Here is a 24,773-nt window from a genome sequence, read left to right as displayed (position 1 = left end):
TTCTGCTCTACTCTTTTGTGGCTTTGGGGAGTTTTTGAAAAATAATTTTTATAATAGTCTCAATACCAATGGCACGTGCTCTGTAACTGGGGGGAGCAAAACGTACGGGGGGGAGCATAACGTACGGGGGGGGGGGAACAAACGGAAAAGTTCCAAAAATTAATCTCATGTTTTTAACGTAGAGACATCGAGTAGGAGGCCATGCGTTTTAAAATCAGCTCACAATTTTCAATTATTATTTGAAAAGGAGGTTGAGCTTTGATTTGGATCAGACCGCGAGCAAAAGGCAAGTGATCGTGCAGTGCAGTGCATATCTCTCGAACATTAATTAGAATTAGAACATGGTTTCACATTAAAGATTAGCATCTTGAAAATGTTTTTTTTTGACATTCAGTAAAAGATTTTTACTTCTGGTTCCTTCGACGGAAATTCTACTGGTTTTAAAAAATATTTCCGTGAAGTGTAAGGGGTCTGTGTTCCTCAAAAAGGAAATTTTAGATAAATTCAGCTTTTTAATATCCCTCTGCATATCTGAGATGCGATTACTCGAGTACTCAAATTTTAAAATCTCAAAACAGAATTTATATGAGCAAGGAGCATCAATATGAAAACTTGTCAGTTCAATCTAAACAGTAAATTGGCTAGTGTGACCTTTTCATCATAGCTCCGCACGGACATATTTCACCCATTGTTATATTTAAGGTAATTAGGGGTTGGGGCTTTTTTCATATAATAATTTTAATTAATTCAACCAGAACACGGTTTTCACAATCTTAATTTTGAGGTAGATAGAGTTTTGGTACAAGTCAACCAGGAAACTTCAATATGAAAGATTGAAGTGATATTTGAACTTATTAAAATTATTTTAAAGCTTGATTGAACTTATTAGAAAAGCTAGACTCTAGCCGCTGTCTATTCACCAATCAGGCGCATAGCTAGCTGCAGAACCCAAACTTGCTCTAGGTCTGCTTGGAATTCAAATTTAATGCTTTATAGTAAAATTGCCCTTATTGCGCTTCGGGTACCCTGGATGTATTTGGTGACCATGCTGCCGTATGTCATGGAAAAGGAGACGCCCTTGATAGTCACGACGTAATTCGAGACGGGGTGGCAACAGCTTGGTCAAAAGCTTACTTATGGCTTGTGACAGAAAACGAAAGCTCATCGCTGATAGCGATTCCAGGCCTGGCGACATCTTTCTGCCATAATGGACGTTAGGCCGTTCTGCTCCTCTTGATGTTACGACTACTTGTTCTCTACAACCAAACATTATCCATAATGCGGCTGGGAAGTCAGGTTACGCCTTCGAGGCAGCTGAAGATCGAAAGTTTAAGGTGTATGAGCAAAAATGTTCTCGGCATGATATTGCGTTCGTGCCATTGACAGTGGAATTTTTAAGTGGCTTGTCTTCAATTTTCAAGAAGACATTAAAACGAATAACCTCACTTTCAGACAGCGGGAGCTATCAGACGGAGGGATTTTCCATCGCTTTTGACAGGCGCGCTCAGTCACTCTCAGTAGTTTTAATTCGTGGGTCTGCTGCTCGCCCGCCCACCATGAGACTCTCGGATGCCCATAGAGAACTTTTCCATTGCCGGAACGAAGTGAAATTTTCAAACGCGTCTAATTTGGGGATGTAACTAACATCTTCAATCTCGAGTTTTTATTCTTACCTGACCAAAGTGGTGAGAACAGAAATTTTTCATGTTAGAAAAATGAAATGGACTGTTGAAAGTTGATTCATTAAACTGTTGATCTGCTGTTTTAAGAAAAATAGTCATGGTAACCAAGTTAATTGTTAATTCAATGTTCACATAAAAAATATTAACGGCGCTATGATGGGAAAGGCACTAGATGAGTTCACTATATCTGCAAGTATAATGGCAGTTTTGAGGTCAGCTGTGCATGGATCGTGTGCTGTTCTGCAGCCTAAAATGGTTTTTAACAGTGTTTATTTGCGCTCAATTAACCAGTCACAGCTCAGAGAAAAAGGCATGAAAGACTATCTATGCAATAAAACAAGCTGAAATCTCAAGTTGACGTCCCAGACCATAGTCACTCACCGCATTTCAGCATTTTTAGAAAATTTTGCGCCCGTAACTGCTGGTTTGTATTCCCATTCGAACGTTTGAACTTCTGGACAGTGGTATAGTCTGATCAGACTGCTAGTGATCAGAAGCAGTTTCAAAGCACAGGTTGAGGTCCTCGTTGAACATGACTAATGAAAACACCCATCCGGACCACTTTTCCGTTTGAAGGTATCCAGGCAGACCGAAGTCACGAATGAACCAGACTTTGGCTTGTTCAAGTAATGAAAGGACTGAGTCAGACAGAAAAATGTCATGATGCAGAATTTACCTTGTCCGTGTATGTCAAAAGGCCGAAATTTGAAAAAAACGCCATGATAAAAGACCATGATAAGTTTTCGTCCTCTCTTTTTACGATCAAGCGGTCACTTCACAACTTTGAAACTTGTGAGGTCAAAAATTTTTGTGATTAACCTTCAATAGCATTGGAAACGCCTCGGCGAAAATGTTGTTTGGAAACGCAAACATTTTGTCTGTTTTTACATAAAAGTTTCTCTTATTTCTGTGTTATTACGTCTAGGCAGGTCAAGGTAGTAAAAACAACCGGGCGTTAGTCAAACGATGACTATGGATGACAATATTATGAAAAAATTACTATACGTGATTTACAAAGTCAAGTTATGCAATTTCGTGGAATGTTTCTCTAAAAGCCGATATTTTAAAGAATGTGGGGTAACCCTTTGGATCAAGGAGTTCTTCGATGTTAACCATACTATTTCCGTAGTATCTCAAATCTATAAGGATTATAAAACGATAATTTTTTTTGTCTTTTGGGTTAATACTCAAAAAGCTGATATATTAAAAAAAAATTGTTCAAAAAAATTGAAACACCAAAATAAATATTTTATAAAATAAAAGTTTGTCTTATTTTTTTTATTATTAAACAGGGAGCTAAAAGCAAAGGAATTGCGTAACCAACTAAAAAAAAAGCAAACTCTTATGCAAACTTGTGCTAATTTAAACTTATATGAACACCTTTCTAAATTCTGCGAACTGTGCTTTCGTATAGTTAAGATTTTGTAAAACTATGGGAAATTATACAAAACTGGAAACGACTGTACATTTTGGTGCTCATTCACTCGGTTTTTTTTAAAAAAAAATGAATGTATTAAAGCTGTTTTTAAGATCTGTTTTAGTGCAAAACCTACTTAAAATTTGTTGTTGAATAAGACCAGAACTCACCATTTAAAATGGATGAGACATAATGAGGACATATTTATGTACGAGCCAAAACCGCACCACAAAAATTATCACGACAAAATTTTATCATTGAATTGCAAAATTTCATGAATTCGAAAAAGTCTTGAAAGCCCCAACCAAGTTGAACGAGCTACAGTTTGACCGCAGTTATTTATGGTCTGCGTGGCTCTGGTTAAAAAAGTTGTCTGGAAGGGTCGGAGTCGGATAACAAGCAATTCTGTGCAAGGACACCGGGACTGGAGATAGTCACGGTCAATAAACACTCTTAAAATTGTGTTGTAAATTTGGGTCTGATAATAGGTTTTGAGAAGTTAGGCATTTTCCTATGCCTAAATTAATAGACCGAGCCAAGCTTCCTGGAAAACAAGAAACTTTTGCTTCGAACTGGTGATCCTCTTAACAATCAGAAACCTTTCCTGTTATAGTTTATTTAAAAGCCCTTATCGGTACTGAATAAATTATTTTTAAATAGAAAATGACACAGTTTTCAAGCCGCATTTGAATGATGTGCGCTAAAACTAACAATTTGAACAACTGGAATAAATCAATTGACACCAAGTGGACAACATTTTCAATGTATTAGGACACAAAAATTATGGAAACTAGTATCAAAGTTGAGTAAATTTATTGAAAAAATTTACTACCGGAGACTGCCCTAGTCGAGACCTGGAATTTATGAAAAGACCTATTAATTATAGGTGGGGGGGGGGGGTAAATATTGAACTAAATTACACGGTCGAGGACCCTAGTTAAAAGTTAAATTCGAGGCTAATTCCTTCCATAAGTCCAGCCAAATTCTTTTCATATGCAAAAATGAGGCAAACTAAAAAGTTCCGACAACATCTGGGTCCGATCTCGTGACCTTCTCTAATCTTTTACGATGCTTAATCAATTGCACTACATGTCCTTAACTTTGCAGGAAATTGAAAACCAGTCATTATAACGGTCGCGAGCGTAATTCCAGGACATGTTTTATTGTCTAGCTAAATTCCAGAACACCTTTATTGTCCAGCCAAATTCCAGAACACCTTTCTTGTCCAGCCAAATTCCACGACGTATGTTTTAGTTCCAGCCAAATTCTAGGACGGTTGTTTTAGTTCCAGCCAAAGTCTAGGACATCACATTAGGTCCAGACAAATTCATTTCATACCCAATATCTGTCGAGGACAGTCTTTTCATACCTTATATCTGTCGAGGACGTTCTTTTTAATAATTCCAGGTCTCGATTAGGGTGCAGTAGTATTTATGAATCCAATGTCAACCCGGAAGCTTGACATTGTCAGTTTGTCTATTGAAGCCCCCCTCCACTACCACTGGAGTTCTTAATTTTTTTTCGTTTTGCATTCAATGAGATCCAGACAGAATCATTGGAGACTTCCTCGTAATTACAAAAGCATAGTACTATAAATAGCGTATGGTGCAATTCACATCATATGATCCTTGCATGGCAAAATGGAGTCTGAACTGAGGTTGTACACAAGTTCGACCAGACATTTGTTTGACCATTGTATGTTTTATGCCTACTACTACTAACAGTTTCTATTGGACCGCATGGCTCATATGCTGGACTTTCTTATCATTAAAATTCCAAGGTTCTTGCCTCATTTTGGGCCTGATGACACATCAGGGCAGAGATGAATCATTAACAAGAGAATTCTTCAATATTAGAAATTCAAAATCTCAAGAAATATTACACACACTTGTAGCTAAACACACACATGCCTTTCATATCTAAACTTTATGAGTTCACAAATTGTACAAACTAATTTAAACATCCGTGCGTTTGAAGCGCGTAAAAAAGCAGTAGTTACATGTCGTACTTTACAATAATTGTAAAAATAATCTACTTTTACATCTAAATTACCGATAATGCAGTTCAGTCCAAAAATTTTTGTAGCAAATAAATATTTTATGGATAGGAAGCAATGATGTGATTAAAAATTATAATGAGTTCAATGTGTAAGTCCGGAAACACAGTTGAAAATAAGTTCTCATACTTAATATAGAATTTTACTTTTCATATGAGCTCGTTCAGAACTAACATGCTCAAGGCTTGATCCGAAATCAAATAAGGATTGCAGAAATAATGTCATCACAGACTTTATCTTCATGACACACAAGTTCCTTGTAGAACCAGGAGCATATATGATAGCACACATGACACAAATTTCGGCAATAAATGTACCTTTTCAACTTTTGAAGATAACTGAAACAAAAAAAAACTGATGATTGACAGAAGCGTCTGAAAAAAGTGAACTTCAAACTAAACGAATTTTGTTTATAATTCGTACCCAGGTTGAGGTTCCTTATGTTTCCGCCGATAAATTAATATAATATAAACAAAAGAAACGACTTTTTCTTTTGCTAATAGTATGCAAGTTGATCTGACCCATCTTGTTGGCCCATTTTTTCCTTTTTTCCTTTATTGAGTATGAAAGCAGAATTTATCCCGTGTTGCACAATCCCTCAAAATTCCTCCCAAAACGATGTCACAGAAAGACGTAATAAAGGAATCGGGGAATGATGGGATTTTTTTTTACAAATTAGTCTACTAAATTTTTGACTCAGAAGGATGTAAGAGTGCGGGGGGGGGGGGGGGGAGGGTCATGGGAAAAATGGGAAACGGAAGAAACTTTTAAATTTTACCCTAAGATCTTCCAAATTCTCCCCTGAATCAAGTGAAAAGGTGGGGGAATTGAGGAAAAGAGAATTTTTCGAATGTAACCCCCAAATTTGCCTAAAAAATTGGCGATGGGGTAATGAATTGTTAAATAGGGTTAATGGGGGCATGGGGTAAAAGGGGGGACTTTCTGAATCTATTATTCTGTTTACTGATCTGTACCCAGCGTAGAGGGAGCCTAAATGGGACTAAAAGTTCAATAGTGGGCTTCAAATAACAACATTAGAGGTTAACATATACCACTATTAAGATTTAAAGTGAAAATGGCACCATTTTCGGCGCACTTTTCATTTGACTTTTAGTATTAAATTGCCGCCAATTGAGTTCAGCTGCTTGAAATTGTGATTGAGAGAGAACTTTAGATCACGCGAAACGCAAAAAGTCAAGGGCGTAAAAGTCACTCGAAAAGTCAAAAATGTCAAGCAAAAATTTTGCATAAAAAAGACACACACGTTTTCAACAATTGCTATGAACTTCGTTCAAGAGCAATTAACAACAACACACAATTTTTAACTGGGGCATCAATCACACTAGGACGCGGAGTGGCGAAACAGAATAGGTTCGTTTTCTAAAATTACCATCTAAATATTCACCACAGAAGGACGTTAAGTGGGGAGAAGGGGGCTAAGGAAATAGGGAAAAATGGGAAATTAGATAGTTGTAGAATCAAACCACGAAAGGATGTAAGGATGCGGGTCAATTATGTGAATGGCGGAACAAGATAACTGTTTCGAATTTGGCACCTGTATATGTATAAACGACCGTTACTGTATTTTTCAGGAAATGAGACCAAGAGCAAAATAGAATTGTGAACTTGCAAGTTACTCGTTTATGAAAGCTTAATGGTTTTTCAATCTTGTACAAAGTACAATTGTACCAGAGTTGTTAATCAATTCAGACTCAGAATAACCTACAAGGTCTCATAAATTTGTTATGATCCAAAGAGTGGAACCCACTTTAACTATCATCTCAATTTCAATGATCCAGATTAATTGACGTTACTTTTTTAAACGTTTCTAGTATACAGTTGATTTCTTGACAGTGTCCCAATAAAAAGTTCTGTGGTAAAACAGTTACGAAGAGTCCAAACATAAATCGTAAAGAGATAGTCGGAAAAGTTCACTCGATTTCTTAATTGGCAATCAATGATCATTCGATAGAGTTCTCTCAAATAGCTATGATCCATTGAGGGATCAAGCGGTGCACAAGCAGAGTTGAAAAGAAATTTAGTTGATTAGTTAACTGATAAAAAAGCTCTCACGACAAAGAAAAACCATTTCTATTCTCTTTGCCCCCTTAGTGGGCATATAACATTTATGTGCCATGAGCACGCGCTTTTTTCAAAGTAACGTGCTGTACGCTATGGTACAAAAAAACTATGTGCACTTGAAGATTTCTTAAAAAGCGTTATAAACATCAAATAAGACAAAATATTTGTTCTCAAAAAACGCATCATTAAAAGTTTAGTTTCATAAACGTCTAGCATACCATTAGTTTAGTCTGGCATGTATAGTTTACTTACAGCTTTCTCACGGCATCTTCGTAAATTTTGTCAAAAATTCTGCCATTTTTCTTCCAATTTTTTCCGGAAAAGCTCTGTTTTCATAATCGTCTGTCAAAGCCACCCACACATTTTCAATAGGAATAAGATTCATTTCTGTATTATATACTGGCTATTCCAGTACTTTCAACTCCTTTTCTTGTGAAAAATGCCATTGATTTTCTACTAATGCACAGGAGCATTATTTTGTTGATAAATAAGGTCCTGAGAATGCATTACTCTTCGCAATTAATCAAAAATTCTAAATATCTGGCAGTTTATAGCTTTTTGGACATCTAGCAAACATTTTCCGTCCGTCTGATTGCATTGTACCCGAAAAACAAGTGATCGCTTGTCGGAACTCAGTTTCTTTATTTTTTGAGAAATTTCGTACCATTTCTTCCAAAAAATCAAAAATTTTCATCACTGGAGTTGCGCACTCTAGTTTCATTTGTAAAAAGAAGATTCTGACAGAAAGAGAAAGATTTGCTGATCACATTGATACACCGTTTTGAACGAAAAGTTTTTGCTTTTTTCTTCAAACTGACTTTTTCCACCATTTAAAAAAACATTTTTTAAAAAAATTGTCTTTTTCTACCTCTAGAAGTTGTGTCGTAGCGCGCGAAAGGTTACGAGTCCCTCTAATATGCACCCTCAAGTGAGATTTTGGGATGTTTAAAAACATCGTTAACTAACTTTTTTTCGGATTTATTTTCACGATTTTGGTGGTCTTTCGTTTGATATTTTGCTCTCGAAACTGTTATTTTATCAGGCAACGTTTGTATGCATGCTGTGAACTGGATCCGAATTTCAAGTTGAGTTGTTCATGTGTTTTGTTCATGAAAATCCGACATCTCGTAGCGTAACAACTTGGAAAACTGCGAAGGAACAAAGCAGTTACACTATCTTCTCTTTTTAAGCGGAGAAAATTGGAATGAAATTTTTCTTGATACTTCTAATATTCACAATTTTTTTCGCGCCTTGGCGCAAAGTATGGTATTATAGTGTATGAACAACATATACTTTGTAAGTGGGGTTATAAAAACCGCTGGTGGACTGAAACATAATAGATCGAAAAACTATTGAACTGTTTTCTCGATAAGCTTATGTACCCAATGAGTGTATAGACAGCTACAGTTTTCATCAACTTAACTTCATTTTTTTCAGGCACATTGATTGTAGAAAATTGAAGCATCTTCCTGTAAGTTATATAACAACGGTGCTCTCGAGATTTTACAGTTTCTATGTGGAGAATGCAGTTTCTAGTAGAATGCTTTTTGGAGAAGTTTCTTTAGATTTGGCTTACTAGAAAGACGTGATGTAGGGTTGACTCCAAAGTCAATGTAAGTGTAACAGAAGGCCGAATAGGAAATCCATCTTGAATTTTCAGCCCCAATAATTTCGAAATTCTGTACACTTCTGTTCCTGAAACAGTGAAATTAGATCTTCTTTGTCTGCCCCTTCTTAGTTTTATTTGATAGCAATCTCCAAATGAGACTGTAATACTTTTACATAATGATATCAACAGAATCGTCAAATATTTTCACCCTGCTCTGAAAGTTGCCTACGAATTTTTCAACTGCTCTGAATTTCTTAACGCAATTTGTTATTTGAATGATATTATTTCTCTTCTGAGTGAAAATAGGATCTATGTCGTACCCCCGCACCTTCCTCGTCGTCGCTTGATTCACGACGAATTATGTGTTTTTTTATAGCAAGCAACAATTAAATAAATTAGCACATATCTATTGCCCAACTCCCTCCAAATTCGTGCTGAAATACCATAATGAGGGGCTATAATTAACGGGGGGGGGGGGGGGGGGGGGAGGGGGGGGGTTATAATGGGGGAAAAACTCAAATTATTTACAACGCCCAAGAGAATGTGCTATATTACGACAACAGTTTGTTAGATAATACCACTCACTATCTGTAATGTGAGGGGAAGGGGAAGATACGGGCTGTCATTCACGGAAAGTATCCAAAAATTGAAACAATTCCTGGGATCATTTCCGCCTCAGCCCCTCCTGAAGATTTCAGGAATAAGCATATGATTTACAAATTTCAAGCATGTGCGGTAAATTATCACATAAGAATTTACAATCGGCCCTTATTTCGTAACGAGAGGGGACGCACATTACTGTTGGTGCAACCAATGTTCTCGTTTTTTCTTGTTCCTCAAGACATAAACTATCTGTCATTACAACCGTCGAGTTGTAAGAACCATATATGCACAATTTAAATTAGGTGAATCTATTTACACCAGAACAAACATAGCTGACAGAATGCCGGAAAATAGCCGCCGTTGACTGAACGAAGTTGGGGGCGAAATAAAAACATAGGGAGAAGAAAGGGTCAAAAAACGTTCAAAATTGGGCTGCAGTTTCATTAGATTCAATTTCATTTGTTTAGTTTCATTTCGTTTTTTTTATTTAAAAATATTTGCCTAAATTTACTGAAAGAATTATAAATTTCATTATGTTGAAACACTGAGCGAGGTACATCGAACACCCAACGCAAGGTGACATATGTAAAACGAAAGAAAGGTAAAATAAGGAATAAATAAAACGGAAAGGTCCCAAATAATAATAGCGAAAATTAACTAAAATAAGATGGAAACCAAATTTTCATATACAAATGAAAATGTTGGGTTATGGGTTTTTGCAAGCGGAATAAAAAGCGTTTTTAACTAAGTAGAAAAATTAATTTCTCAAAATGAGAGAATAACACGAATGATATTTTACAGTAGAATTTAGAGATTTACAGGAGAGATCTGATTATTAGACCAAGATGGTAATTTGATTTTGGGGATGAAAAAAGGCTCAAAATCTGCTGTATATATACCCTTTATCAGTGCGAGACGGTAAAGATACAAAACTAATCGTAGCACCATGATTTACACTGGGGGTCGCAACGGTAACCCAATATGGTTTGCTTCTGCAAATATCCTAGAAATCAGTCGCAGGGGGTAGCATAGATGGTATGCATTTACACTTTTCCAAGAATTCGTTCACATTTCCGGTGGTTTCATAATCATTCAATACATGCTGGGAAGGTTTTACATCAAATAATCTCACTCTAGTATTAGTTATTTAGATTCACCAATTTGAAATGAAGATTGGTTATAAGCACCATTTCTTGACAATTAATTTATATAAATTCTCTGACCAAAATCACTTTGCTTCTGTCTTTCTAATCTGGTAAGTTAAACTTTCTTTCTAATTCTCACTAAGTTTAAGACTATAATTTGATCGATATTCTAACACCCCCACTCAGACTTGAGCTGATTGCGTAGAGTCTGTTCCCATCAAAACAGTTCTGAATGTTTCCACCTTCGATACGGGTAAAGATTTCATGAAAATGTCGGCTGCTATTTTGTCAGTAGAAACGTAATGAATTGAAATAGTCCCATCTACCGTCTTGTCCCTAATGAAGTGAAAGTTAGTCTCAAAGTGTTTGCTCTTCTTTTGCATGGGGTTTTGGCACAAATTTAAAACAATTCTGTTAGTCCTCTCCAATTGCTAATGGATGTTTCTGTTGGATGACGAAATCCTCCAAAAGTTTTTTCAGATAAAATGCTTCTTGAACTGCTGTTGCCATGCCCTGATAATCTGCTTCTGATGAAGAAAGAACAATTGTGGTTTGCTTCTGGACACCCCAGTTGAGTGCTGCGCCACGTCCGTTGAGCTTGAAGTAGTAGCCCGTCGTTGATTTTCTGTCGTTCACGTCACCAGACCAGTCTGCACCACTTTCCCCCACAAAATCATCATAACTAGCTTCTTTTGTGTAAGTGAATTTTAAACCTTTTGAACCTTGAATATATCGCAGAAGCCTTTTTCCGCACATCCAGTGTTTATTGGTAGGTGCATTCATGTGTCTGGACGGAATGTTGACTGTGAACAGGATATCTGGCCTCGTCTATTTGGCCAGATACCGAAGTGTTCCAACCAAGCTTCTGTAGATCCTCTGGTTCACTTCTTCGTCTCTGTTCTGTGCTGTCTGAAGTTTCAAATTCAAATCAGCTGGAGTTATTGAGGGTTTTATTGATCCATTTGAAACCGCTCAAGCATTGTTTCTATGTAGCGTTCCTGGTCGACTGGGACTTTGCCTTCTTCTCGTCTGCTTCTTAGACCCCGAAACCAGTTTTTTCTCCCTCTGTGTTCCATGTGAAATGTTGCTTCAAGTGCCTTTTTGATACCGGAGATCACTGTCATGCTGCATGATGCCACTATGATGTCGTCAACCCAGACCAAGATGAAGGTGTGACTCTCGGTCTCTGCTCTTGCGAACAAGCAATGGTCATTCCTGCTTCCGGTGAACCCCTGTCTCAGTAGGAAGTTTGCCAGTTCTTTATACCAGTTGTTATCTGCCTGATTCAAACCATAAAATGATTTATTAAGTCGGCTTACTAACATTTCTCCATCTGATCCTTGTTTTACAAACTCCTGTTGCTGTTACAGACATATTTCTTCCTCTATTGATGAGTGCAGGAAAGCCGTCTTGACATCAAACTGGTGTTTCACATGGCCCTGCTTCGCTGATAGTTGAAGTAGAGTCCTGAATGTCTCTGGCTTAGAGGTAGGCGCAAAGTAGTCCAGTCCTTCCAACTTTTTGAAACCTTTTGCCTCATAGCGTGCGCTTTATTTGTCCACTTGACCACCGGGTCCCAATTTCACTTTGTAGACCCATCTGCCCTGTTCTGTGGGTGGTCTCACTAGGTTCCAAGTCTAGTCGTCTTGGAGTGCCTTGACCTCGTCCTTCATTTCCCGGTGCCACTGGTCTCAATCGTCACCATGCTTGGCTTCGTTGACTGTTTTGGGTTCCACATAGTCAACCGCTGTCACAGCAAGATGGATCCTCCCCAAAAAATTGCAGAACATTCCTTGCTCGTGTCCCTCGTCTGGGCTCTGCCCTGTCCGCTTGCTCCAGTGCCTCTTCAAAGAAGCCAAGTGTCTCTGACTGGGAGAAGTCCTCCGTTTCACTGTCTTCCAGTGACCCCGAGTCTGATACACCCTCTTGTTGCAGTAGATTCTTCACCCAGTGCTGCTTCCTCAACATCTAAGATATCTCGTCTCAGTGTCGTTTCTTGAGTGTTCACGCTCTTTACGTCATGCCACTCCTCCTTTATTGCAGTAGATGTGCCTGCTCCTCTTTTTTGCCATCGTCCTGATGATCATCATGTGGGTGCCAGATCCCAAGTTGCTGTGACCCCTCTTCTAGTAGGTCGGGCGTCTCTGTGTTGTCAGGGATTGAGCCCACTTCGGACTACTTGATGATCACATGCCGAACTGCCATAACCTCGCGTGTATTGGGTACGTACACCAGGTATCCGTTGTCTCCTTCAGTGTAACCCACAAATTTTCCTTCCAGTGCCTTGGCTTCAAGTTTGCTGACAACTTGGTTCCACTTCCTCATGAAGACTGTGCAACCAAAAATAGGTAGTTTACTAATTGAAAGCTTAGATTTAAACCTCGCATCAGCTCTTCTGGGCATTTTTCTTCTCCTCGTCTCACAACCAAGCTCTTTATCCTTGTTGCGTGGAGAATTGCTCCTCCCCACATCATCCTGAGAAGACCCGAGTCAGTGAGCAAGCATCTTGTAATCTCCAACAGTGTCCTGTTGCACCTCTCTCAGCTAAACCCCTCTGTTGTGGCGTCTCTGGTATTGTCTTCTTCTGTAGAATGCCTGCATCTAAACAATACATCTTGAACTGCTCCGAGATAAACTCCTTCGCATTGTCTTCTCTCAGCTTCTTGGGCGTCTCCACACTGAGAACAAACTTCTGCAGGCTGGCCAGTGCTTCACTCTTTGCCTTAAGCAAGTCCACAAACTTAAACCTTGTGTACTGGTTTGCAAAAACAATGCAGAACGGGAACCCTGACAGTGACTCTACTCTGAAATGTCCCATCACGTCTGTGAACAGCCTCTCCAGCTTCTCTTCTGCTTGGGTCTCTGCCACTCTTGGTACTGGAGTCTTTGTGATCCTGGCCAATGCACACACATTGCAAACATCATCGAGTTCCCCCACTATCTCTGGTGCATTCCTGAACACATCTTCTTGATTCAAATGACCCAACCGTCTGTGCCACTTCCTTGCACTGTCATGTTTTACGCTGTTTGAACCCATCTTGAATTCTAGAACGGTGCATGGTAAATAAAAGAAATTTTTTTCTTGCGTTAGTTTTACCCGAGTTCGTTCCCTTCTAGAGTTTCATGCAGCTATTTCTTTTCTCGAAAGTGAGGCTATGTCCCCACTCCGTGTATCTTGAGACTGATCAGAGGTTTGAAGAATAGTGCGGCACACTCAAAAATTTTTGAGTTCGCATTGGAATTCCCCTTTGTTTGAGGGTATGCTGATCGTCACACAGCCTCTGCTCACCGCTCTGGAATCCTCTCCGTTGGGATTTCTGACCACTGATTGAATGAACACAAAGTTCAGGAACGCATCGATGATCGTCACTATGTGACCTGTACAACCACTGTCCACTAGCATGCCTGCTGTCTTCCACTGGGTAAGAGCTGCCCAGTATTCCTCGTCTGGCGAAGCCAATGTTGGACCCATTGCCACTGACTCATGTTTGCCTCCATCTCTTTGTCTCTTGCATGCCCTGTCTAAGTGACCTTTCTAAAAACACTTGCTGCGTTGTGCTGTCTCCTTCCTCCTGCAGTCCTTGCCAAAGTGTCCAGGGATCCCACCCACAAAGCAGTTTCCCTTTTTTGGGTCCCTTCTTGAAGTCATGCTTCACTACCAGTGCCACTGAACCATTTTGTCCCGTGTGCCTATGTGCTGTGCTCTCATGGAAGTTCTGCAGCCTTTTCCTCAACTCTGTGAAGTTCGTTGCCGGGTTAAAGCTTTCCTGTATAACAAAACATTCATACCTCATTGGCAGACCCATTGGCTAGTGGCGCAGGCTCATTGGGTTGCTCCTCTGTCCCAGGTAGTGATTTGTAGAGTCTCTTCGTCTGCATCATTGCCACAAATCTTGTGCTCCAGATTGGAAAGTCCTGTGCCTTTCCTGTGTATTTCAGCAGCTTCATTGTCTTTTGATCCATCGTTGTTTGAGCAAAACAGTTTTGAAAAGTATAAAGCAGAAAAGGATGATGACTGTCAACATCAAATTGGTTTTGTTTTAGAAATCAGATTTATGACTTAGAAATTTGCTGGGCCCATAACCTGTTGGGTTATGGGTTTTCGCAAGCGGAATAAAAAGTGTTTTTAACTGAGTAGAAAAACTAATTTCTCAAATTGAGAGAATAACAAAAATGATATTTTACAGTAGAATTTAGAGATTTACAGGAGAGATCTGATTATTAGACCAAGATGGTAATTTGATTTTGGGGATGAAAAAAGGCTCAAAATCTGCTGTATATATACCCTTTATCAGTGCGAGACGGTAAAGATACAAAACTAATCGTAGCACCATGATTTACACTGGGGGTCGCAAGGGTTACCCAATATGGTTTACTTCTGCAAATTTTCCAGAAATCAGTCGCAGGGGGTACCATAGATGGTATGTATTTACACTTTTCTAAGATTTTGTTCACATTTCCGGTGGTATCATAATCATTCAATACATGCGGGGAAGATTTTACATCAAACAATCTCACTGTAATATTAGTTATCTAGATTCACCAATTTGAAACAAATATTGATTCTAAGCACCATTTCTAGACGATTCATTTATATAAATTCTCTGGTCAAAATCAATTTGCTTTTGTTTTTCTAAACTTTTAAGTTAAACTGTCTTTCTAATTCTCACTAAGTTTAAGACTATAGTTTGATCGACATTCTAACAGAAAAAAAGTTCAGAATCAAATAAATAAAGTTATAAAAGAAAACGCGATGAAGGAATTAAGAAAATAGAAATGCTCAATTAAAAGATGAATAAAGTGCTTATTTAATGATAACGGGTGGTGTTAAAAATATCACAACAAATAATAGTAAAACAATTCAGACCAATAAATGTAAAACCATTCACTGTTAGGATCAATAGAAAGCACAAACGAGCAAAAAATTGCTAGTTATAAGTCTACTTAAAAACCAAATGAAAACAAAGTTGCAAAAATATTAGCAAAATTATCGAGAAATCTGATAAAATGGAATAGTTTTTTTTTACAAAATAGCGCCAACTAATTTATTAAAACCACAAATTCAATAATTGACGTCCTCAAAAATTTCAAAAAGCTCAACGTTAATATAGCGTAGAACATTTGATATATGCACCGAGAGGCGAGGAGACAAAAGTTTTCTAAACTGAAGGCAATATTCGAAATTGACCTAAATTTCAAAAAATGGCACCCAAGTCAATAAAAACTGCAGCTACGTTTTAAAATTTCAAATGCAATATATTTTGTAGCATAGGAAGGCCGATGAGACATTGAGACATGGCATCAGCGAGACTGCGCAGGAGAAAAAAAGAACTACAAATAACGGTAGAACTCAAAAGTTCAAAATATTTTAAAGAATACCAATGGTGTCAAATCAAAAGCTCAAAAAAATTATTGGTCTGTATTAAATAGATTCAGTTAACGCCATTTAGACGTGTAACTGACGTGAAGAGGTGCCAAGCGAACGAAAAAAAACAAAAATTACAAGCAAACTCAAAATTCACAAAAATTGTTTTAGAACAAGTAGTTTATCACATATAACAAAAAATCGTCTTTTTTGTTATTTATGCCTCGTTGGGAAGAACTGCAGATATGGAAATAACTCAACAATTCATGCTTTTTTTGAAACAAGATATTAGTAAAATCAGAAAAACATACTGCCTTTTTATTGAGACATACCCAAAACTCCAACTGAAAACCATTAGAATACATGTATAAAGATGAATAACCTTCTTTGAGAAAAATCATTGGAAATATGAATGCATTTGTAGCGATAGTGCAATAGACAAAACTTTTATCCCCCCGTAACAAACATTTGAACCAAAACCAATTCTCCAATCAAGTTTTAAAGCAGATTGCAAAATCTTTTCCGCTCTGAAACTACTCTCTATTTCATATTTAAACATCATTGAAATTACTACTCTAAATTTGTCTACTCATCAACATCAAGTTAAAAAAAAAATATGTAAACAGACCAGATAAAACGGCGCAACAAAATAATTCAAATCTTTTGATGTAGAATACATGAAAGTCAAATTATTACGTTTAAGCAGCTGATGGTGTCCTGAAATAATAAAAATAAAAATATAGCTGATGCATCCAGAGCGAGCCACTGAAGGGTTTGACTGCGCCATAAATTTTTATGTGAATGAGATATTTCAGCGAGAAAAAAGCATTAAAAGCCAAGCTATGAAAAAAGGTTGACCATTAATTGGATCCAATCTTATTACTCGTAAAGAATTCCGAAGATATGTAACTAATTAAGGTTAAATCTAGGATAAAAATGCACTATTTGCAATTTCCAAAAGAAATTTTTTAATAACCAATGAAAGAACAGCAACCAAAACAATGCTCTCAGGTAGCTGCACAAAAGTAGCATGCAGTTTTGGTAAGAGGCAAATTTATAATTTTGGTTTTTTTCTATTTTTCACGTCGGGATTATCAGTCATTGACTTCTAACTCACATTTGACTTCAAATTTGGTTATACTGCATTAGAACAGTGATGACCATTTCTCATACAGTGAGCATCATAATTTTCACAAGTTTGTAGGCTGGATAAAAAAAGTTCAGCTTTTGGAGCAAGAAAATTTTTGAGAAGAATGGAATTTGTTTATAGATATTTCAAAATAGCCTTAGAAATTGCTTAAATCAAGTTTTGAATACCGATCACATCAGATATTACAATTAAGCAAAAGAAACAAAAAAATGTTTCCACAAAATTTTTTATCCGCAAAATACCTTATTTTCTTTCCAAAAAAAGAAAAAAGTTTTTTTTTAACCATTTTTTGTAGCACAAATTACAACAATTCAAAAGGTTCTTAAATTGTGTTTGTAATTTAGGACAGCCATGAGAAGCGATTGTATGTAAAAATAAAATCAAGCAAGGTCGGTGTTTTTTTAAAAGATTTTTCAGTTTTTTTATACCAGTTAGCCTACTCATTTTTTGCGCTAGCGGCATATTTGTGGAACGCATTGTCAATGATAACTGAATTAAATCCCGCGACCATTGGGTTTTGCAATATTTGTAAAGAACTAGCTAATAAACCGTTCGCCTGGAAATTTCTAATATGCGAGAAAATTTGGGAGACTTTGGCTACTGTTATTTTTTATTTTTCAATTAGCCTGTGGCTTGCTCAAAATAGAATTTGAGAAAGATAACTTACAAATTTTCTTATTTTTTGTTTACCTAAGTTTAAAAATTCCCAAATTTTTGAGCTTTAAAGAACCTCTCTCTTTTCAAAATATCATTTCACTGATAGAAAATATTGCTCCCCCGATTGTTGAGTTTAGCTTTTGTGACAAAACCAATTTTGAAGCAATTTGACGAGAAATTGGAGAATACGGAACGTTTGGGGGACTCTGACTCTTGTTGATTGATTTCTTATTCACCACCTTACGGCGGTGTCCTGCTTTTTCAACCCTATTCATTTAACCCCCTATCACTTAGCCCCATATCATTCACCCCTGTATCATTTAACCCCTCCATCCCTTAACACCTCTATCATTTTGATAGATTTTGATCTTTCTATAAAGTTAAGATTATTAAATTAGCAATATAAACATTTGGACATGCCTCAGCGGCCCGTGGGACTTGATTTGAAACTATCACAACTGAACGTGGGATTAATTTATCCACTTTATTATGACAAAACATGCCTTTAATGTCGACTGCTAATTGGCGGGATGAAATGACAGAGGGCTGAAATGATATACGGGTTAAAACGATAGAGGGCTTAAATGATAGAGGGGTTAATTGAAGTAGTTTTTTACAATATGCGGGTTTAAATGAATCGGGGTGAAAAGAAGTAGAAACCACTTAGGACATTGCCAAAAAAATTTGGTCTTCCTCTCAGGTTGAGGTCCCAGACTATGTAAATTTCATGCCTCGATCTGGGTCTGAAAATATCAACGATTGGTGGGACCTCAACCTGGGCTAGCTCAGATAATGAGCAAAATTGAAAAGAACTCTGATAACAAAAAATACCGTCATTTCTCCGATAAAGTCTTCATTCGACCGTTTCTCTGCATTAAAAACAAACTATAAGATGCCCGCTTTTCTCGTCAAGTGGGAAGGACTAAGAGTTGGAGTAGTTCTAAAAACCTCTCTCGAGATCTTTGATCTTAATCAACCTTCTTTTATCTACTAACAGAGCCGCATCAAACTCGATCACTCCGTAGAATTTGCAGTAGCTGCTGTAACAAGTTTCATCATAAAAGCAAAGTGTGTTGTTAACGTCATTCACTTCATCACAGCCAGTGTACTTGAAGGAAGCAGCATTTGATGGTTTCTGGCACCACATAAAATCCAGAGGCTGTTTGGGGTGGTAGTCATAAGTGTAGTGGTAGGATCTTGTGTCAGCTGCTGTGTTAGTTGTCACCCATGGAGTACGCCTGCAGAAACTAATCGTGCATGAACTTACAAAAGCGTGTCTCTAGTTATGCAATTATGAACCTTATCACACGTTATTACCAAGGAGAAGCATACAAAGCCAACGAGAAGTCGGATCTATTCTGTTTGCCCCCCCCCCCCCTCCCAGCCTAGTGAGCTTATATCTTTTTACACCCCCAGGCGTACGTGCTATTTTTTACTTAGTAACGTGCTATATAACAACATATAATTTGTGACTGGGGGTTGTAAAAACACTGGGAGGGGGCAAAACGGAATAGATCCGAGAAGTCAATAGATTTGTTGACGAATATCGAGACGGCACTAAAAACCGTGTGATGACGTTTTTACTCAACTCTTATTACGATTAAAATAGTTGCATAACGTATGCCACACTGAAGCTGATTAGAATATCGTTTTCCGCTACTATTTTCTCGCTATAGCAAACGCTGGCTAGAATTCCTGCGCAAAGTTTTAAATTTTCGTAATAATCACTGTGCACTAAAAAACCATTTTATTGACACTCTATACAATTTTTGTCATCACAACGAGAGTTGCCTTAAAAAATAAATTTTTTGTAATCGATATTGCTATGTTGACTGAAGTTGACAACTTTCAGCTTGAGTTCATGCAATGTATTTTTAGAAAAATATTATCATTTGAAAATATTTTTTTTTGTTTATAGAGGTAAATGACCAAAGTACCATTGCATCATTGCATAATAGGCAACTAAACCTTTTTGAAAAGCAAACAATTTTGTCAATCATGTCATGAAATATTTGAAAGTTTAAAAATAGCGATGCCGCTTCTGCTATTCTGAAACAAACACTTTCGTCTGGTAAAACTGTTTTTTTTTGTGTCTGCCTAAATTAAACAAAATAAAATTTTTTCATCCAAAAAACAGAACTCTTTTCAGTTGAACAGCCTAGGATTAAAGTTATCTTTTTATTAAAATTACAAAATTTCCTGTGTATAACACTAGATGAAAGCTAGTTTCCGCTGTATACTTTTTCTCAACTGTTTCTTACGTAAGATTGTTAAATGCTGCCGTTCTACACTTTTATAACAAAAAGTGGAATCGTCTTTCAAAAGTTTTATTGAAATAGTTTTTTTCTATTAAATATGTTGTAAGTTCAAATTAGCCAAAACTGAGGCATCTTCTTTTTCTGCTTTAATGAATTCTTGTCTAATTCCGAATTCTAACCAAAAAGACCTAAATCTCTTGAGGATTGAACCTTTTTTAATAGAAAAAACAAAGAACATCGAAAAAAAGAACCCGAAGGAAACAAAACCGGAAAAATTCTATCCTAAGTTGGCCTTCTGGGATGTCTTGAATAAGTAGAGAATTTGTATTGAATTGCTCTTATTTCTATTTTCAACTAGAATCAGTTAACTTTAGTACCAATTGGAGAAAGAACACTCGAGCCTATGCATGTAACATGCACAATGCAAAGAGTGTTTTTAGAACGCAGACACAAAACGTAAAAGAATGCAGAAAAGATTTTTAAATGGAGAAATTAAAGTAAAAATAAAAGGACAGAATTAGTACGAAAAGGTAAATATTTGGAGACCATTTTGTTTTTTTTTATTGCACTTAAAGAACTAGAGTGACTATCAAATTTTTCGGAAACTGTGTAGGATATGAGAATGCTCAGTCAGACCCGTAATTTTGAATACCGTAATTTTGAATATTGAATTTTCTTTAAAAAAACTCTTTTTCAATCTGACTGACACAAGAACGAAATCTTTGCAATTTTGATTGTAGTTCACTGTATATGGAAAACGAATGACGTAAATTGTTTCATAGTACACCATGAAAGTGTTATCTGTTAAAAAGGGTAGATAGCTTTGTTTTTATATCCAGTTTTGTTCAAAGATTTCTCCAGGCTTTGAGTTCTCCACAAATCTGCAATGTTATCATCATTTTTGTCTAACTCCACAAGTTCGTGCTCTAAATTTAGCTTAACACCGAAAATTTATTCCATTTCAGCGTCTAGATGAAGAACTAGCGAAGCCAAAGTTCAAAAAATTAAAATGACACAAGGAGATTGAATTTCAAGAGAGTGACGGTAAACAGCTGACGTTTGTTGGAGGTCAAGAAATAATGACGAGAAAATTTTTAAGTTTGAAATTATGATCAATCAGGAGCACTTTTATCCTGCACTTCGAAGAAAGTTGGTCAAAAAATTGAAAGTGTCCTTACTTAGAGAACGACTAAAACGGTACTTTCCCAGTCAAACTATCTGAAAAAAATTAAAACCTTCATTTTGAGGACCAATAAATGAGCTAAAAACAAAAGTTAGTCGCGCCATTACCCGAAAATTTAGTAAACTCAAAAATTCAGTAAAGAAATTGATGTTTTTCAACAGATATACGGTGTAAGATTTATAACCAATTGTTGCAAAACTGTGTTGCCTATTATGGATTTTACTGTAAGTATACTACCCAAGATAGAATTCCCTAAAGAGTCGCGATATGAGGCTACGGCGTAACTCGGCAAGGACGCATAAAGTGATCCACATCAAAATAAATGAGATGGATTTCAACTTGAATTTACCACAACAACACACAAAAATAAAAGATAAATGATAGCAAACTGATAGAAGACACGAAAAACAAATATCGGTTTTGCTCATGCCAACCTTCATTAGGTTCTCGACACTTCCATTTAACCTTGGATACTTTTTATTGTAGTTTTTTATCCAGTGAAAGCATTTAACAAATTTAATAATGAAATGGCATTGTATTTATTCAAATTTGTCAAAAGTTCCTATATTCTGAGCCAGAGACCTCTCAAAAAAACTTTTGTTCCATAGCACTAACCCTTAAAATGAATTTTATGTTTGGGCTGTTTTATTCCCTGGGCTGTTTCCCTCTGTGTCGATATTTAAATTTTTGGGGTATGGGAGGACGGCTCAACAACCGAAATTTAATTTTAAATGATTTAATACGCAAACAGACCTTTTCTTTAATCTCATGAACAATAGTTTTTAAATGCTTTGGTCTGCTTGAAGAACTTTTCAACAATTACTTCGGCCGATTTCTTTATTTCCTCTAATTTTTCATTTGCAGGAGCCGAAATTCTCTCTCGATTATCTTTGCTGCTATCAAGCTCTAAAAAATTCATAAACCTATCAGGATTATCAAATGCCTTTCCAATGTTTCAGACATTGGCACTGTTTGCTTTTTCTTAGTCGCTGAGATATTTGCATTGAATTGGGTTTTGACGGGAAAGCCTATAGGGTCCAGAAAAGGTAGCTTACCGTAGCATTGCGCTGGCTACCGGTGCTGCAGGCGTTAAAATTTCACACATTTCCTTGATTTTTTTCAATTATATTTCGAGTGGCCTATTTTCCAAAAAAATGTTAGAAGTTTCGTCGTCTATTAAAGTAATTGCGCCACCTGTTTGTGTCAATGCTTTTAACTTTCATATGTGGGGCAAATCCAGGCAGTGGAAGGCTTTTTAATTCTCTTAAAAAATTTTCATGATCTTCTGGTGCCCACATTTATTTATTTTGATGAAATGGTCAACTAAAATTTGGCAGCCATAATTCTGATCTGAGGATGCAAAATTTAAAAATTAATTCTTAAGTTGAGTTTGTTATTCAATTATTTTCTAATTGCTCTATTGCTTACTAGATGAGATTGCAAGTTAGCTAATGATTGTAATTCTGTATTTAGTAATTTGACGTTTAGTTTCAGTTTCCTGACAATCAATAATAACTATTTCAACGAAAAAAAATTGAAATGAAATGAATCATGTGTGAAAATGCGGTATTCACCTCCTCTTTCCTTTTACCCTGTTCTTAATTTCTAGTAAGGGATGGTTACGTAAAAAACTAAAGGAGCAAAACAGATGCTATGAAAATTATAAAAGTCGTAAAAGTCATAAATTTTACTCAAAACTTCCCTACTCTTGTATAGTTTGTACTAAAGATATAAACCCGCGCAATTTGTTTGCTCTATCAGTTTAATTTGGTTAAATCATCTGTATTTTTCACCAATTTGGGCTCAGTTTTATCGCACTTTGATTGGTATGGATCATCAACAATGGTTGATTTTTCCAGTAAACGTCATTGGATCTGAAATTGCAGATTTAAAAGTTTTGCCGCTTTATAAGATTGCTGAGCTCACCAGCTGAGCACAACTTCATTGGGCTTGTAAATTTTTTGTAATATTGTATTTTGTGAGAGTAGAACAATACCTACCCAAGATATTTGCAAGGATTCTCTATAAAAGTTAGTCTTGATCATTTTGGATCTTGGATTGCCCTTATTTTTTGTTATTTCCCTTAGGTCCTCTGAAAAATTCTCAATTTCAAAGAGGAAAAAAATCACAATTTAATTTATCAACTTTTTCAATATGAATTCTTATGAATTAAAACTCTTTTCATTTGAATGAAACTTTAGTGTAAAGTTATATAAAAATTTGTTTTTCGCACCAAAATCTCGATCAAGTATCGTTTTTCTCAAGAACTTTTGATGTCCAATAATCAATAATTTCTTTGGTTTGAAGAAAAGCAACAAAAACTTGCTTTTATTACAACTGTAGCTTGCACGGTGGTTGAGAGCTAAATCGTATATCATCAAAGCAGACAACAATTAATTGTGTCTCTTACCTGGTAACATCTCGAGTTTTTGTATTGAAAATGAGGCTCCGTTTGATAGACTCCACCCCACTGCTCACCACCCAGTAAGTCAGTTCGTAGTAGGTCAGGAAGTGCATCTCTAAATAGTCAAATACTCAGTTATATTTTTTCCGACCCAATTTAGTGGGGGAGGAACTATATAACCAAATGGTTTTTTTTGTTCAGTCAATTTTGGCCGATCGATATAATCAATGAAGAGAATTGTGCGTGGTATCATTAGAAAGCTCGTATGTTAAAAAATGGTATGTTAAAATTAAAATTGTTAACACTAGTGTTTTTGGTATTGTCTTTAAAGATGAAGTAGGGTTGCTGCATTGTTCAATGCAAGTTTTGGCCAGAATTTATGCTAAATTTTTCAAAAATCAGTTTTTTCCTCAAAATGGGACCAAATATGCTTTTTTAGCCTATTTTCTTTGAATTTGCTGAAAATAGACACCTAAAAACTGCGGAAATGTATTTTGTAGGCTTAAAGAGGGAGTTAGTTTTACTTCCTCTGGCTTTAAGAGTTTTCCGGAGTTTTAATTTTGCCAGTTTCTTGCAAAATTAAAATCTGTAGTTATACAAAATGCATTATTTATTTTGATGTGCTGAAAAAATTTGTTTAGAAATTAGGCTATTCCGCAACCATTTGAACAAATAAGTGTTTTGGCAGACACGTAGCGAAATCGAGGCTGGTTTTGATCTCACCATGGATCTTTACAACAAAATTTTTTTGGGGTGCGGACCCAAGACCAACTTTGGGCCAGTCCGAACAGACCCAGGACCTGGGCCAGACCAAACAGAGCCAAGGCTGACACTGGGCCAGACGGGGCAGACCCAAGACCCACCTTAGGCCATTCTGAACTGAATTAAGTGCTGGGCAAGACCAAACAGGCCCAAGGCCGACCCTGGGTCAGACTGAACAGACTTTGGATACCCGTTGCCAGACCAAATTAAAAACGTAGAATTAACTTGAGAGAGTGATTATTTGTGCGTTTCAATTTTTAGCCCCAAAAGTTTTTAGGCCCAACTTATACAGTTTTGACTGTTTTTTAACGAAAAAATCGTCCAGTTCAAGAACCTTAGAGTATTCAGTAATCGATAATCAGCGTATGTTAATCATTTCCATTTATGGTAAAGATCGGCT

At 36.7% G+C, this 24,773-nt stretch overlaps 2 protein-coding genes across 3 annotated transcripts in view; both read right to left on the bottom strand.

Moving 5' to 3' along the window:
- The window catches only part of LOC142357771 (uncharacterized), a 406,796-nt gene that overhangs the window by 130,648 nt on the left and 251,375 nt on the right, over nt 1-24,773 (bottom strand). The gene's annotated exons all lie outside the window — the stretch shown is intronic.
- Nucleotides 5,477-24,773, bottom strand: part of LOC142334850 (uncharacterized) — a 93,893-nt gene continuing 74,596 nt past the window's right edge. The window contains exons 18-21 of the mRNA XM_075383177.1: nt 23,618-23,726; nt 18,762-19,004; nt 8,814-8,932; nt 5,477-5,493 (exon numbers count right to left, since the gene is read on the bottom strand). Coding sequence (XP_075239292.1) covers nt 5,477-5,493; nt 8,814-8,932; nt 18,762-19,004; nt 23,618-23,726 — 488 coding nt within the window. The remainder of the gene's footprint in view (nt 5,494-8,813; nt 8,933-18,761; nt 19,005-23,617; nt 23,727-24,773) is intronic.

This window comes from Convolutriloba macropyga, chromosome 2, assembly GCF_964194025.1.
Source record: "Convolutriloba macropyga chromosome 2, txConMacr16.3, whole genome shotgun sequence".
NCBI classification, from domain to species: Eukaryota; Metazoa; Xenacoelomorpha; order Acoela; family Convolutidae; genus Convolutriloba; species Convolutriloba macropyga.
Note: the sequence above shows the minus strand (reverse complement) of the source record. Positions and strands in the feature narration are given on the sequence as shown.